The sequence below is a fragment of the Myotis lucifugus genome, unplaced genomic scaffold (genome assembly GCF_000147115.1).
Source record: "Myotis lucifugus unplaced genomic scaffold, Myoluc2.0 scaffold_162, whole genome shotgun sequence".
In the NCBI taxonomy this organism is placed as follows: Eukaryota; Metazoa; Chordata; class Mammalia; order Chiroptera; family Vespertilionidae; genus Myotis; species Myotis lucifugus.
The window spans coordinates 272,954-289,894 of record NW_005871210.1 but is presented as its reverse complement, the minus strand read 5'-3'; the positions used below and the strand labels follow the sequence as shown (position 1 = coordinate 289,894).

Sequence of the window (16,941 nt, the reverse complement as noted above, 5' to 3'; positions counted from 1 at the left end):
ACTGAATACACTTGATGGGCATGTTGGTGAATGATGTGACAGCTCTGGTGGCCTCCCTTGCCAAAGTGTGTCAACCTCGGCTCAGAGGCGGCTGGGGCTCGGGCCAGCTGGGCGGCTCCGGGCCAGCCACGGGGCACAGCTGCTGAGCACGCCACTCTGTCTCTCCTTTCATCTTCCAGGTGGAGTCATTTGTTCATTTGTCCATTCATTCATTCAACAAGCATTTGAGGTTTCAGTGTGTGTCAGGCATTATACTAGGTGCTGGGGAGAGAACTTATGTGGCAAGGGGTATAAAACCACTTGGGCTCTGGAATCAAGACTGACTGGGTTCAAATTCCAGTCCTCCTACTTGCTCCCTGTGTGAGCTAGAGCAGCTGACGTTACTGCTCTGTGCCTCAGTTTCCTCGTCTGTAAAACAGGGAAAGTAAGACCTACTGCACCGGGTTATGAAGATTAGATAGACCAATGCTTTTGAAACACTTGCTCAGAACCTGGCACCTAGCAAGTGCTCAATAAATTACTCACACCCAACTAATTTCCCTCTTACCTTCCTCTCTCTTCTGTATTTTGTTATTTTCTATTCCTGCTGTCCTGATGTGAGGGCTCCTATGTCTACTGCTTGGGCCTGATAATGATCTCTGTGATGCCAGGTTTACCTGACCCGGGGGCAGGGGGCCAGTAAGGTAGGTAGGGGATTTCGGCACAGAATGAGAAACTGTAGAAGACTGGCTCCTGGTAAGGGCTCTCTTGTCCAAAAAGAGTATAGTTTATGGAGTCAGAATGACTTTTAGACCCTCAGGGTGGGTTGGTGGGCAGGAATAGATTCAGGCTCCAGGTGCCTACCATCTCTCTCTGTTGTGCATTTGCATGTGTGAGACGAGAGAGTTTTGACATTAATTTTTAGGTACTGTTGGTATTTCTCATCTATTATCTGGTTGTGGTGCTTATTTCACTGCCCCAATGATATACAACAGTATATCATTGTCATGTGTCATTCAGGTCTGAGTCTGCTGATTTGGGAATTACTCCTTTAAGAAGCAGAGGGACCCCATTCATAGCCCATGACTAGCTTCTTGGCCTTGTTGGCCATGAGCTCTGGAAGGCCCTTTCAGTTCAAGTCCACAGATTTGTCCTGAGCACTTCTTCTGGGTCAGGCACTCTGCTGGTCACTGGAATACACAAAAGAGCCACCAGCTATTTCATGATCTCAAAGGTAACATGGGAAGATAATCTCCCAAAAGGCCATTTGTCCCAAGAAGGTGAGATCCAAGTGTGGTAGGGACTCAGAGGAAGATGGCCAAGCCATCTGGGAGCCAGCAGCTCTGCCTCTGCTGTCCCTGTCCCCAGGCGGCCCCATGGTTTGAGTTTGAATCCTGCTGAGTATCCCCAGCAGAACCTGGCTCCAGATATGCTTGACTGTTGCTTGACTGTTTTTTTTGCTGTGTCATATTTGATTAAACTCTTCGTGCCAGGCGGACTCTCTGCTTCCCCTCCTTCCCTTCCTCCCTGCTTCACATGGTGAAGTGAGGGGAAGACAGCTTGTGGGAAGAAACGTTCCCCCTGCGTGTCATAACCAGACAGTTAAGAAAGGCCTTCGTGGGGCATGAAGTTGAGAGGCACCCCTCCTGGTGGCAGATGGACAGGGCCAGGGTGGGTTGGTGGGCAGGAATAGAGAAGCAGAGGAGTCCCAGGGCAAAGTGTTCCATCCCCACCCCTGCCTGCTGGGAGGTCAGAGCTGTGGGAGTGGCAGGGATTCAGGCTCCAGGTGCCTACCATCTCTCTCTGTTGACTGACCTTGATGCTCATTCAGGCCTGTGGCGGGGCAGAGGCCTGCCACAGGTCTCCTTAAGAGATGTCTCTGCTGGCGCCCTTACCTGGCCCCAAATCTTCAAAAATCTGGAGAGCCCAATTGCCTGCTCGAACGACTTCCAAGTGGCTATTATGTTTCCTACCCAAGGTAATTGGCTTTACCAGTTATTAATGGATTACCCTCCAAAGAAAAATGTAGGGGGCGGTCAGGACAACACCTCCCAGCTTTGTAGTTTGGGTCTTCACTGTCCAGCGGCCACTTCCCAGGCTGGGAGTCCCTTGGGAGATGACAGAGTGGCTGTTTGGGCACACCACTCTAGTTTCATGGCTGCTGGCACTCCCATGGGTTGAGAGGAAGCTAGGATGATGGAGCACGTCCCTAGAGGAAGTCTTGGCTTGAGGCATGGAAGCCACAGGGTGGCTCACATGGCCATTTTGTCAGTCTGGGTTGAAAAGCAGACACCTGCCCTGCAATTTTGATTGTAAATCAGTGGCTTGGCCAGTGCCTGTCCTAACATCTCCCTAGTCATAACTCGCAGGCCAAGTCCCCCCTTCCTCCTGCCCCCCGCCAAAGCCCCTGGCTTCTAAAGAGCCCTCTCTGCGGAAATCCATCTCCCCACTGACATGCTTGGGATCAGAGAGCCACAGGTGCTGGGCAGGGCCAGGGTGGATGGGCTGCTGCCCCGCATTGCAAACATGTCATTAGTATGTCCAGTCCCTCTCCCCCCATGCCTGACATGTAGGGACATGGCCCTGCCCTGCCCCGGGCTCCTGAGTGACACAACTGCTTTCAGCTCTCTTGCTTGCAGTTTAGGTTTTCAAGCCCTGGGTTCCTGTAGGCTTCCCCTCCCCTCCCCACCCTGCCAAATCCTCTAACAAAGGAGTGGCCTGGTTCGTAGGTTCAAGTTCTAGTCCTAGCACTACAGCCAGCCTGGCTCGTTGCACAGACCCTTCTCAGTGGGCTGGTGCCTGCCCTTAAGTTGAAACTCTGCAGATTGTATTTGTTGAACTTTTTAGGCCAGTGATGGCGAACCTATGACACGTGTGTCAGAGGTGACACGCGAACTCATTTTTTTGGTTGATTTTTCTTTGTTAAATGGCATTTAAATATATAAAATAAATATCAAAAATATAAGTCTTTGTTTTACTATGGTTGCAAATATCATAAAATTTCTATATGTGACACGGCACCAGAGTTAAGTTAGGGTTTTTCAAAATGCTGATACGCCGAGCTCAAAAGGTTCGCCATCACTGCTTTAGGATTTAAGAGATACTCTGGGAAAGATGGGCGGAGTGTTCCTCTCACCTGCCTCTTGGCAACGTCTGTCCTTGTCCTCTAAACTCTGCCTGACTCCCATCCCACTCCACAGCGGCCCTGGCTGCCTGGCCTCTGACATTCCCAGCTCTCCCCACCTTCATTTCAGGGCATCTCACCCACTTTCATCTTTTTCATGTGGTTACTCACCTCTCACCATTTTCTTTCTCTGATTGGTGCCTTTACATCTGCCCTGTGCTTGGACCATATTACCAGATACCCTGGGCTCTGAAAACCTTCAAGAACGCCCCCACCCCCTCAGCTCTGGAAGGGCATCACCGTCCAGCACCCAGCAGCCTGTTCCAGGAGACCATTCCTGTGCGATGGCTTTGTGAACTTCATGCAGCCGAAGCCTGAGAGGCTTGCTTCTCTTGGCCTCAGAGTTGTGCACCTAGAGCTGATTTTTTATGGTGGCAGAGACCATGCAGCTAGGTCAGAGTGGCAGGCTCAGCCATCGTCGAACCTGTGGTTTCTCTGTGCAGGCACAGCCCTCACCGTACTTCCCACTGGTCTCCCCACAGCCCTCTGATGGCTCCTGGCTGCTTCTCTCATCCTGGCTTAACCCCGGAACCCCCGGAGAATGAGCGCGGCACCGGCCATTGTGCAGCCATTTCCGCCACAAGTTCTGACAAGCCAGACCTGACTCTGCTCTCCTTTTGTTTGGCAGCTCTTTTGTGACTGGGACGGCTTGTTGTGGGCACTTCTCACCCCTAAGAATCTGGGACCTCAACAGGTAAGAGATTCCTGAGCCCACTGTGGCTTGCGGTGGGGGGAGGGGCTGGAGCTGCCAGGGAGGCAGTGGAGAGAGCTGGCAGAGCCAGCCCCCTGCAGGTGGCTGCCCCGAGATCCGGGAGAAGGCTGGGAAGCACCCCTGCCCGAAACTCAGTACAGCCTCTGCTGAGGTACCTTCTCATGTGGAATCGTTCTGTTAGCTTGGGGAGACTGTTAAAGTGATTTATAATTGGTAAATAACTTCATGTAAAATTTATGATAACAACAGTTTGGATTTATGATACTTTTTCTCCAGGGAGTGCCTATGTGGCTACATAAAATCCCATCTATCCTCAGAGATGGCTTTTCTAAAATAAAGATATTTTGGAAGTGGCCTACAGATCCATAAAAAGAATTATACAGAACAGTTAAAATACATCCAGGTTTTATTCATTTCTCTGTCTTGGCAGGCTTGACACACTCCCATCCGATTACCTGCCATTCTGTCGTATGGTTTTCAAAAACTTTTTATTTTGAAATAATTATAGATTCATATGAAATAACGCCTTACACAGTATAATATTAAAACCAGGAAATTGACATTGGTACAGTCCACAGACCCTTATTCAGATTGCACGTGTGTGTGCGCGTGCACGCGCGCAGGTAGGTGTAGTTCTTTCCAGTTTTACCCAGTGTGTAGATTCAGGTAATCACTGCTGCAAAAGATACAGAACTGTTTGTTCCATTAGCACAAAGATCCCTCATTTACCCTTTATAATCATACCCATGCTCCACTCCCTGTAGTCCCTCATCCCTGGCAACCACTTGTGTTCCTCATCTCTATAATTTTTCCATTTTGAAAGTATAAAATAAGTGAAATAATATAGTATGTAATCTTTTGATATGTCCCCCCAGCATAATTCTCTTGAGACCCATAGAAGTTGTTACATGTATAAATAGCACTTTACTTTTTATTGCTAAATATAGTATACTAGAGGCCCAGTGCACGAAATTTGTGCATGGGTAGGGTCCCTAGGCCTGGCCAGCGATCAGGGCTGATCGGGGCCTTCCTTCTGGCTGCCAGCCAGGGCCTCCCTTCGTTTCGCGCCAACCCCTGGTGGTCAGCACACATCATAGTGAGTGATCCAACTCCCAGTCGGTCGAACTCCCAAGGGGACACTTTGCATATTAGGCTTTTATATATATATATAGATTCTCAGGTATGGATGTAACCAAGTTTCTTTCCCCATTGAACAGAATTCACCCATTGAAGGGCATTTGGGTTGTTTTCAGTTTTTTAACTATTGCAAATAGAGTTGTAATGAACATTTGTGTGTAGGCTTTTGTGTGGACTTACGATTTTATTTCTTGGGATTAATGCCCAGGAGTACAATTGCTGGGTCATTTGGTAAGCGTATGTTTAGTATTACCTGCCAGATTGTTTTGAGTATCTTAACTATTTTATATTCTGACCCTAGTGTATGAAAATCTAGTTTCTTCACATCCTCAATGGCATTAGGTATTGTCAATACTTTTTTTTCCCCCGTCAAGTGTAAGAACTCTTCACCTCACCCTAAGCACCTACAGTCTGGCTTCAATGCCATAATGAGCAATGAGGATGTGCTCATCTTGCCTTTCCCTTGCCTCAGTTGCTCTAGCTTGTCTTCTCCTTTTGTCTCCATCTTCCCAGAAAAGTCTTAGCCATATCTTTTTTCCTGAAGTATCCATTGTGTTGTCAGTTTTTGTAAAATATTTTTTATAACACATGATAATTAAATAAGGTTTTCTCTACAACATTCTCTTGATGATCATCCAGCTGCAGGGGTAGGAAACTCGCAACTTCACCAAATACCACATTACATCCTTGGCCAGCTCTGAGAGCGCCTCCCGTCATCGAGGGTTGATCTGCTTCCTGGAGGTGTGATCCCAACACGAAGCAAGTTGAACCTCTCCTCTGAAGATAGGCCTTTAGATTTCAGAAACCTTTGGTCTTGCTCCTCCGGGGTCTTCTTCTTTGTGGGCCAAAAGTCCAAGACTCGTCAGTTGTTGCTCATAAACATAATAGATCAGTTGGGTGCTTTTGTCTGTAAGTATTGTCAAAGTGGCTCAAACAATAGAGGAATTATTATTATTGTCTTACATGCCAGGAGTCCAGAAGTTGGATAGTGAGCTGGTTCCAGGATTGAGGGGTTCAGTGGTTCAATGAGACCATGAGGCCCATTTTCTCTTCAGCTTTCTGTTTTGCCACCCGTCAAGGTGGCTTTTGCCCTTGCCCACAGGTTTGTTTACTAAAGGTCTTCCAATTCATAAGGCAATACCCAAAGGGAAGAAGGAAGGAAGAAGACATGTACTTGCCTGGGGTCCCTTTTTAAGATGAGGAAGCCCTTCCTAGGAGCCCCCAAGCTGACTTGTTATATTTAGTGAGCCAAAGGTGTATTCTAGCACTCACCCTATATCAAACTGTCATGGGAAATGGAATGACCCGTCAAGATTCACCTCTAGGCCTGGGGAAGAGCTCAGCTTCCCACCATGCACGTTGGCAGTGGGGGAGGAGGAGGAAGGCACATAATTAGGGTTTGGTCAGCAAGAAAGAAAGAGAGGAGTAGCAAAGAGCCCAAATGAGAATGGGTACAAGATACCTTGAAGGTTGAGTAATCTTCGAGTGTTGGTCTCACGGCTGTTTTAGGACCATTCTTACCTGAAAGTTTCTCTGATTTATCTGGTTTGATTCCCCTTAAAATGGGGTGTTCATAACAGTACTGAACATAGCAGGTGTGGGCTGATGAGTGGTGGGTGCTATCATTGCCCTTATTCCAAATCTTCTACTTTTGTTATTATAGCTGATTGTATCACACTGTTGCCAGCATAGCTAAAACTTCCAAGGACTCCTTTGTTTGTAGCCCCTGGGATGTTGGAGTTCCTGCAGTCTGTGAAGGTTATTCCCATGGCTCATTCTGCCAAACTCGTGCTACTGGCAACTTCTTGCATCTGAATGGGGCTGGGGAAGGAACCCCTCCTCTGGTGTGTGATGGGGAGGCTGTGAGGAACGACAGAGGGAGCACAGGCTGTAGTCAGACAGACCTGGGTTCTAGAACTGACTCTGCTGCTGATTAATTCTATGACATGGGGGGCCTTTCTGAGCCTCAGCCTCCACATTTGTAAATGGGATTTAATTATCCCTACTTAATAGAACCAGTATAAAAAATTTATTTTTAAGAAGTACCCACACAATGCCTGTCACCTTGGGGTCAGTCAACCACTCTAAACTGTCTACTTCCCTTTCTTCCTACCCATCCACAGCTGTCTCCCACATTGGTACCTGGCGTTTGTGGAGGCTCACCCTTTCAATCCTCTAAATACTTGTGGCCTATGACCAGTGGAGGGTGAGGGTAAACATGCTGACCTCATGGCATAGAGAAGGCACTTGACAGTAAGGCTGTAAGTCACAAAGATGGGCATTTCTGCTGAAGGTCAGTTTTACTGGACCTGGTCTTTGGCATCATCACTGGCCTGGGCCCAGGATGGTGGACAAGCCAGCAAGGTGAGGGGAGTGGGGGGCGCACTGCCATGGCCCATGGCCCAGCTTTATCTTGAGGTTGAGTAATCTTCGAGTGGCCTCTTTTGCCTGTAGTTGCCTTTGCAGGGTGGGGGGTAATGCCTGGGCACAGATTTATGATCAGGATGGAGTTCTGAGGCACCAATCCTTGAATGGCATTCTCTTATGAAATCCCTAGGCCTCACTCATCCCAAACACAGTTTTTACAGAACCCAGAGAGAACCCAAATGAAAATGGGTACAAGAGAGTTATGGCCTCGATTCTCACTGGAACCAGACAAGCAGCAGCCACTGCACCCTCTGGCCAGCCTGCCCATGGGTGTCACTTGGCATTGCCACCTTTCTAGCCCCCGTAACTCCCCTCCTCACCACTGAGAGCAGCCAGGCTTGCTTTAAACGTCTCTCCTGTCCCCAGGGGAGCTGGGAGGACCCAGTGCAGGGTCTGGGGAACGATGCCCCGGTGGAGGGAGGAAGTGGATGGTCAGGATGACTGTGTGTAGCTGTCTTTCCCAGAGAAGCCCGAGCAGATAATAAAGCCATGTAGAAAATAGGATTAAGGTAATGAACAGGCAGGACAGAGTTTGATCTTTCAATAACGCCAAAGCCTGACTGACAGGCCAATCTGGAAGGTGGAGCAACATCGCCGGCAGGACTCAGCGGTGGGGCGGTGTGCGGTGCTGGGTGGATTCTTTTGCTTTTAACCTGTCACTGCTGAAACTTGAGGAGCACTGGGATTTTCCTTTTATGTGTGCAATGACTTGGGGGGAGGAGTATGGAGGGGCAGTTTTGCTCTGAGCATCACCCCTCCAGGGGCTGCCCTCAGGATGGTGGTCTGGGACATAGCTTGGACGTGTAGGTGCCCTGCTGAGTATCAGTGCTTCCTCAGGCAGCCTAGCTACTTACAACGCCTGGGGACCCCTTTCAAGGTCACATGACTCCCTCTGCCCTTCATTCCATCAAGGCTCCTGGAGAGGGGAAGTCCTGGCTGGAGCACACAGGTCAGAGGGCAGCTGTCGCACACAGCCATTGCCTAGATGTCAAGGAACTTGGTGTCCCCCCTTCCCTTCCTCTCTCCTGGAGCTGGGGACCCTGGACTGGGCCCAAGTGTAGGATTTCTAACCTGTCTGAACCAGGCAGAGAGAAGGATGGAGTTCTGCGGCATCAGAACCTGCTCCTGAGGGTAGATGCTCTTTAGGCCCAGTCCCCAGCCCTCAGGATCTCCATCCTGACAGACAGTGCGAACAGCCAACCACTGAAGTGTCCTTAGCTAGGCCCCGGGGTCCCATCAAGCTTAAAGTACTGTGCCAGGGCCATCCTGTTCCCGAGCCTGAGGTCTAGAGGAATCAAGCATTGAGCCAGGCCAATGGCTAGGCCCCAGGGAAGGTGTTGTCTTTGTGGGGGACTGCCTCCCACCTGATGGAAAACTGGGGGAAGGGTATCTGACTGGCCTGATATCACACACACCCCTTCCCCAGGGCTTGTTCTTGCTGTGGGTTATACTTTTCTGCCAAGGGACATTTGAGCTGGATCTAGCATTGGTGCCCTGAGAACAGGGCACAGTGGTCACCCTGGTGGTGGTGGGCAGCCGGGCAACAGGATGAAGAGGCCTGTGATCCCAGACCTGGAGGTGTCATAGTGGGTCCAGCCATAGCTCTAAGCCAGCCTGGGGACTGTCAGGTAGGGAAGGGGTGGCCTGGCTGCTACTACTAGGGCATTGAGGGTTTGAGTCCTTGGCTAGGCACTGTGCTGCCTTTGTGCGTGACCATAGGCATGACCCCTGCACTCCTCCTCCTCTCCCCTTCCGGGCAGGGTCATCCCCAGTTCCCCATTACTCCTCTGTTTCCTTCCTAAAGCCCCTAAGTCTCCTTTCTCAATGAAGGCTGGACAGATAGGTTTCTCACATTCTGTCAGGGGCCCTCGGGGCCTTTGCTCCATCTGACACCCTGGATTAACCCTTCTCTGTCTCCTGAAACCCTGCTCACACTTTAGCATAAACAGCATCTCCATCATGAAGCCCACCCTGATCCTGACCCCTGTGGCTCAAGTTGGTGGCTTAGAGCACTCATAGGGCCACCTTGTCAGCCACCGTGTGGCCTGGTGGTGAAGCCCCCTTTGGGCTGGGAACTTTATCTTGGGACCTTGGACTGAGCACAGGAGCTGCATTTCAAGGCATCTACTCCAGTTCGGAATGGCAAGGGCGCCTGGCTGCAGCCAGCTGACCGTCGGCAGGAGGAGCGGGCGTCCTGAGTGCAGGCTGGGCTGCTGAGGGCACCATTCGTGCCCATCCCCGCCAGGTGTGGCTTTGTCTCTGCCCCAGGCCCTCCGCCTCCACCCAGGCAGGGGGCCTGCCCTCCGTCAGGCTGATTATGGGAATTGCCCTCTTTAAAGTACCTGCCTTCTCCTTTGAAAGTATTACTGACAGCTTTTTTCATTTTCTTTTTTCTTTACCTCTTTAAGGAACCCTGTAATTTCTTTTTCTTTCTTTCTTTCTACCCCCCTCTTTCCTTTTTCTTTCTTGTCCCCTCTGTCCTCCTGAACTCTTTGAAATTGGCTCTCTGCCTACTGACACCAAACTGATACTTTGCGTTTCACTTCTCCTTATCCCTTTATGGCAACAGATGTTGAAATTTTGTATCCTTTTATCTGCCCGCTGCCCCTTCCTGTAATTACGGTCCCCTTGTTAGCAGTACAAAGTGGACTGCCTGGCCTTTGAGTCATTGTGTCTGAACACGTGTGCATGGGCGGTGCTGGGGGCCATGCACGCGTACACACATGCATGTGAGAGGCTGTGTGCTTGGCAAGGGCCCTTCCCTCTCACCTGGCAGGGCTGGGGCAGACGAAGCTTTCATGGGCTTCTCATCTCCACCACTTCGTGGGACCTGTCTGCCTCCTTGATTCTCTTGCTCTCCCCACCAGAGGGCTGGACTAGGACAGCCACTCCCTGCTCAAAAGCCTTGCAGCTCTCTGCCACTCCTAGAGTTCATGGCAGCTGAGCAGTATGTCCACCATGGCCTGGGAACCAGGTCATACCAACTTGCCCCCCTCACAGACCAAGCCTCTAACCAAACCAGATTGCCAACCAGGCGCCCCGCTCTGCTCTTTTGTTGTTGCTGGTCCTTCACCTAGGCCAGTGGTCGGCAAACTCGTTAGTCACCAGAGCCAAATATCAACAGTACAACAATTGAAATTTCTTTTGAGAGCCAAATTTTTTAAACTTAAACTATATAGGTAGGTACATTGTTATTAACTTAATTAGGGTACTCCTAAGACTTAGGAAGAGCCACACTCAAGGGGCCAAAGAGCCGCATGTGGCTCCCGAGCCGCAGTTTGTCGACCACGGACCTAGGCCATCCCCTCTCTTCTGTCATTGCCTGTCACAACCCTGTCACTCACGGAATCACTGAGTCTGCGCCCATAACACTTGCTTTCATCTCCTTCTGGTGCCACCAGGTCACACCTTGTATTGGTAGTTGGATACGAGGCAGACTTCTCTCCCTCAACTTCGCCTCTCCCTAAAGTGCCTTGTGTACAGAAGGGGCTCAGTAAATGGCTGTTGGTCAAGGAAAGGAAGAGAGGAAGAAGGGGAGGAAGGAGGGAAGGAAGGGAAGGGAAGGAAAACCTCCCACTTTCTTAGCAACCATGTTGGGCCCAGCTTATACCTATAGGCCATCTATCTCCTGGGAATAGAAGGTACATAGAAAGGTGAACTGTTTGTCACCCTCCCACCCATTCCCTCCACCAAAAGCCATTGTTGCATTTTGTGGTAGCACATGCAAGATGGCGTGTCCTCACCCCCAAACAGATTCAGGAATGAGCACCCATAAGATCTCCAGGGAACATCACCAAGGAACCCAGTACATTAATAGTGACTGTAAAATGGTGTGTGGGCCACAGGAATTCTTAGATGTGGGCGGGCAGGTGGGAGCCAGGGGGCATTTCAGGGCACTTAAGCACAGGAGGACTTTCTATGGGCCATGGCTACGTGGAGCTCAGGCCCCAGGCAGGGGAAGTGTCCAGAGGCTGGGATGAGAGGACTCAGGAGAGGGAGGGAGGAAAGAGAGAGGGGAGCAGGGTACCAGGCTTCCTGGCTCTTCAGGGCCCAGACTGGGAGTGGTGGGTGTTTCTGCTAGAGCCGGCCCTACCTTACCCGACTCCAGCCTGGCACTCAGGGCCCCTCCCAGGTCGGACATCCGGGTCTTCAGGGCTAGCACTTACCTTCTGTTATTTTCCCCATAAAGACGGTCATGGGGTGGGGGTGGATCCGGGTCTTATTTACGTTTTTCTCCTCCCTGACTATTAGGAAGTTCCTCTCTTTCTTCCCACTGCCCTCCAGCATCAGTGGAATTGCCTGGGCAGCAGGGTGGGTTGGGCCAGGGAGACCTGATTTCCCTCCTCAAGGGTCCCTGGGATGAGGCCCTACATAGCCAGGCTGAGAACACACTTCCTTCAGGCTGTCCTCCCTGCCTGGTCGCATTCATCAGGATCACAGGGGCGGCCCCATCTGTCTTTATCTTTCCCTGGGTCGAGAGAGAATTGCTGGAGTCATGCTTGGGGGAGGAGGCCCCCCCTACACACCCCCTCCCCAGCCCTCAGCAGCTCCTGGAGGCCCGGGCTTTGTGCACAGGAGTTGGAAGGGAATGGACTTTTTGTCTGGCCTTCTATAGTGACAGACCCTGCCCTTGCTCCTGTCTTGGCCTGGGCTCTGAGCAGCAGCCCTGCTCCCACACAAGTTGTTCCACAGCCAAGGCAATGCACCCCTCCCGCCCCCCACAGTGATAGGCCCAGAGGCATTCTTAACATTCTTTCCAGAGAAAAGGGGTGAAACGTCTGAATTTGGGGGTCACCATGTTATACAAATTGCAATCTAATCGTTTTTTTGTTTTTTTGTTTTTTACAAAAATACACTTGCAGTAAGAAAAGGAGCTCGGAGGAGGGGCTGACGAGACAGACAGCTTGCTTTGTCCCCCTTCCCCCCAAAGTGTGGGGCTATTGTCAGCCGGTCTCTCTCCCTCCACCACAGCAGATAAGCTAGAGTTTTCTAGTTAAATTGGTCCTGGGGTAGGGGCCACAAAGGGCCCACGGTGCCATTTCTGTTTGTTTTCCCAAATCAAAACCCCAGCAGGGCTCCTATGGTACTGCTGGGCCGCTATTGGAAGAGACTGGCCATTTCCCAGAGCGCGGTGTGTCCGTTTATGCTCTGAACTTAACCTCACGAGCACTGCACAACAGAGCCGTGAGGGTCCAGGCCCAGAGACAAGAGAAATTGTATCTTTTTATTGGCCCATTTAAAGTGTGTGTGGCCGTTACAGAGAATCGGAGAAGCGTGCACCAGAAAGAAAACTCCTCAGCCCGGCCAGGCTGGGCTGGCAGACAGGCTTTCAAGGACTTGTCCTGGCCCCAGGCGCTGAGCTCACTCTTGATCTTGGGTCTCCCCCGCAGGGCAGAGTTCTGTGTTTCTTTTCTTTTTTTTAAATATATTTTTATTGATTTCAGAGAAGAAGGGAGAGGGAGAGAGAGACTGAAACATCAATGATGAGAGAGAATCATTGATCGGCTGCCTCTTGCACATCCCCTACTGAGGGCTGAGCCTGCAACCTGGGCATGTGCCCCTGACCAGAATCGAACCTGGGACCCTTCAGACCACAGGCTGACGCTCTATCCGTTGAGCCAAACCAGCTTGGGCGAGTTCTGTTTCTTATTGCAGATGTTGTGGCTGACACTTTCCAGTGCTGGCTCAGACGCGGGGGCATGGGCCCAGGTTGGCAACTTGGTCTGGGTGTGGCCTTTATGCTGCTGACCCTGCCTAGCCATGGATGCCCAGCTCTCCTTCCCTTTCAGCCCTGGGACCAGCGGTGGGCAGGTAGAGCCATGCTGGGCTTCACACCCCCAACCTACTGCCTTTCATCTTCTATTTCAAACAGACAAACATGAAATTACGCCTACAGATTAAAGGGGAGAGCTCCTCAGTCATTCCTGAAGGCCTCGCTAATGGAGGGGCAGGGCCCCCAATCTGGAAGGAGAGGGAGGACTGTGGAGCAAAACAGCCCCTACCCGGTGCACAAATCTGCACGTGTGCCCGTGAGAGAGACCAGCCGCTTGCAGGGCTCCAGCCTGCCCAGTCTGGGGGAATCATGGCTAGTGAAGGGCTTCCTGGGAGCCCCGGTCCGTGATCTCTAGGAGACGCTGATCTGGAGAGAGGGCTTTCTGCCTGATCCTTCTCGGGATTCTCCCCGACATCCCTCTCCCGACACAGGCTTCTCCTGTGTTCCTCCCCGGGAAGGAGGCTGGGGGACAGGGTGCTGACTTAGGGCCTAGCCCCCCACCAGACAGCAACCGTGTACCTTGCTGGGGGTCATGTCTCTGTCCAGGGCTCCAGGGGAAAGGCAGAGTGGGCAGAGAGGAGCCCACAGCCTCCTCCTTTACTCCTTCAGCCTTCAGGGAAGATGGTGGCTCCAGTGGGGAGAAGGAATGAAGAGGGGCAGCATCTGTGTGAGGTGGAAGGACTAGAGCTGAGGGCCACATTCACACATGTGACTGGCAGCCCCATCAGCCTTAAGCCCTTTGATTAACACTGTTTGGGCCAAAGCTGGGCTGGTGCGACCACGAAGTCCTCCCACTCCATGCCCAGCCTCTTACCTGTGAGTCCCTGGGAAGTATCCAAGGCCTTGTTTTTCCCGTCATGGAGGAGAGCCCAGCATCTTTTGGTTGAAGCTGAGGAATGGGGTCTGGAGGGTGCCCCTCTTCTCCTTCATTTCCCCCAGTCATTCTGCAGACTCACTGCTCCTACCCGTCCCCTAGCCATAGGGATTAGCGGGTGCACTTGATGTTGAGGGGTAGTTGCTAGGGCCAGGAGGCCCCCCTACATGGTTGCTAGGGGTCTGGCATCAGGCGAGGGGTCTGCCCACTGCCGCGGTCACGGAGGGAATTACACAGTCACAAAGAAATTGTTCTTCTCAGTAATCTGCTCTTGGCCACCGGGAGGGGCGAGGGTGGGGGAGCAAGCTGGAGCCCAGCAGGCCGGGGGCTGTGATCACAGAGGCGTGCTCGCCCCGGGCTGGGGGCCAGCCTGGCCAGGAACACCAGGGACCAGCCCGCTAAGCTGCTTTCTCAGCGATTTCTGTCCCCAGACACAAAGGTGTTTACTTGTTTTAACATCTCCTGGGACTCCCCTTCTCCCTTTGTGTGGTCTTTATCCCCAATGAGGTTTGAGCCCCAGATTACAGGCGGGAATTAAGGCATTGGACTCAGGCAGCTCAGAACTGCATGACCTGCAGGATCAAGGAGTATAAAGTAACCGTGTGTGTGTGTGTGTGTGTGTGTGTGTGTGTGCGTGTGTGTGTGGTGAGGGGCAACCCCTTCAGCAAGGCCCATTCATCCTCCTGCGGAGGAGAGGCTGGGTGGCGGGTGGCCAGTGTGCAGGTGTGATGGAGGGGCTGATAGTGATTGATTGAGGCCTTTAGCTGGGGGAGGGGCTGGGGTGGGAGGGAAGGGAGTCTGGGGCATCTCCTCCCTCAGCCCCCCTTCCTAAGGGAGTCTAATTCTAGCTCGGGAAGGAGAGCTGCATTTCCTTAGGGACTGAAGCCATTTGGAGATTCAAAGAATCTGTGTGGGCCAAGGTGGGATAGTGGCTCATCCTCTGCCCCTCTCTCTCCCCAGTGGGCAGCTGATGACACACCTGGGCAGTGACTTTCCCCCAGGGGCTGGGGTGCTGGACCTCATGTATGAGTCCCCTTTCACGCTCCTGTCCTGTGGCTATGACACCTACGTTCGATACTGGGACCTCCGAGCCAGTGTCAGGTGAGTGTGCTGGGCAGGAGGACAGGTGGTGGGAGACCTAGGTCAGTCTTGGTGGGAGGAGGTACAGACTCCATGTCAGGGACCGGTAGGGAGCAGCCGGCAAGGTCAGATCAAGCTTGGACTTCCCACCTTGGCAGTTTGGGCCCCGAGGCCTGGGAGATCGTAGCCGCCAGGACCTGATCAGAGCCGTGGGAGCTGTGAGGGTGCCATCCCTCAGCATTGTCCCAGCCTTTCTACCTTTCTAAGGCCTTACAGTCCTGTGACATGTAGTCAGCCATGTGAAGCACAAATGAGGGCATAAGCTACCCTGGGGTCTGGAGTTTGATAAGAAAGAGACCTTTACTGAGGAGGCTTTCCCCCATTAAGGCTGCTTTTTAAAGAATTTGGTGATTCAGCCTCTCCCAGCCAGAATGGGGAAGTGGGGTGGAGGGAGGGCATCCTGAGCTCCCCTGCATCGCCTCTTCCTGGACAGGAAGTGTGTCATGGAGTGGGAGGAGCCCCACGACAGCACCCTGTACTGCTTGCAGACGGATGGGAACCACTTGCTGGCCACAGGTTCCTCCTACTACGGGGTTGTACGGCTGTGGGACCGGCGCCAAAGGGCCTGCCTACACGTAAGCATCCCGCCTACCTCACGCACACCTCCCGGAAGCCAGGACTCATGTTTATGGGCTGCACCTGAGGGTGGGTGTGCCTGGAGCGGTGGAGGAAGCCCACAGTGCACCTGACCCATTGCACTGGGCCTGGGAGTCCTGGGTTTGGGCTCCCCTATCTCCTACTCGGGCCACCCTTGTCATTCTTGTGCCTTCCCTTGCAGGCCTTCCCGCTGACGTCGACACCCCTGAGCAGTCCGGTGTATTGCCTGCGCTTCACCACCAAGCATCTCTATGCGGCGCTGTCTTACAACCTTCACGTCCTGGACTTTCAAAACCCGTGACAGGCAGGGCCACCCTAGCTGTGGGCCAGGGAAGCTAGCTACTCAGGGACCTCTCTTGCTTGGAGGGTGCAGTGATAATGCTCCCCACCCGTGCCTGTGCTCCCAGACCTGCAACCACAGTGCTTGAGCACTTAAGCCAAAGGCTGCTGACTCCTGGGACTCAGATTACCCAGTGGTACAGCCCCTCCCAAGAACCAGTTGGAGAGAAGAGACCTGCTGCTTTGGGAGAGTGAAGCTGAACCCACCGGGCCTTGCTTTCCTATCCGCCAGAGCAAGGATCTGGCCTAGAGAGGCACCCCCGCCCGCACCTCACCCCTTAGAGCCATGATAGCTTAGCGGAGGTGAGGTGCTCCGGCCTTCCCAGTGGTCCCCCTCTGCCCTTTCCCTGGAAGGAGGGTGTGGCTGCCAATACCCCTGCTGGCACCAGCCCCCGCCTCCTCAGTCAGACCCCACCTTTGGACAAGTTTTTGGGGCTGGGGACTCATTCCTGGGGCACTATGGCCTGGTCTCCCTTTGAAACCAAGAAAGGATAAAGGAAACACAGAAGTTCTGAGTGAGCTCTCAGCCAGCCCAGCCTCAGGCCAGCTGTTGAGACAGGCTACAATATTCATTTTTGTAAAAATAAAGCTTAATTGTTCAAAGATCTGGTTCCTCACTTGCTGGGGAGGCCCAAGGGAGAGGGGACAACAGATTCAAATTTTGGGATGTACATGCTGGGAAAGAGTAAGACCAGCCTCATGGCTCAGTGTCCCAAAGAACAAAGGTTTTCTTTTTTTCAGGAAACCCTCTCATTGACCACCCACCCCTGTGGCCGTGG

General features: G+C 52.3%; 1 protein-coding gene across 5 annotated transcripts in view; it reads left to right on the top strand.

Moving 5' to 3' along the window:
* The window catches only part of FBXW4 (F-box and WD repeat domain containing 4), a 75,432-nt gene extending 58,667 nt beyond the window's left edge, over positions 1 to 16,765 (top strand). For 3 of the 5 annotated variants that reach the window (XM_023759796.1, XM_023759797.1, XM_023759799.1), the window contains exons 6-9: positions 3,792 to 3,857; positions 15,047 to 15,187; positions 15,660 to 15,801; positions 16,005 to 16,765. In XM_023759796.1, the coding sequence (XP_023615564.1) occupies positions 3,792 to 3,857; positions 15,047 to 15,187; positions 15,660 to 15,801; positions 16,005 to 16,124 (469 nt within the window). In that variant the 3' untranslated portion in view covers positions 16,125 to 16,765. The remainder of the gene's footprint in view (positions 1 to 3,791; positions 3,858 to 15,046; positions 15,188 to 15,659; positions 15,802 to 16,004) is intronic. The other 2 variants (XM_023759801.1, XM_023759800.1) reach the window with 2 other exon arrangements.
* The last annotated feature ends 176 nt before the right edge of the window (positions 16,766 to 16,941 follow it).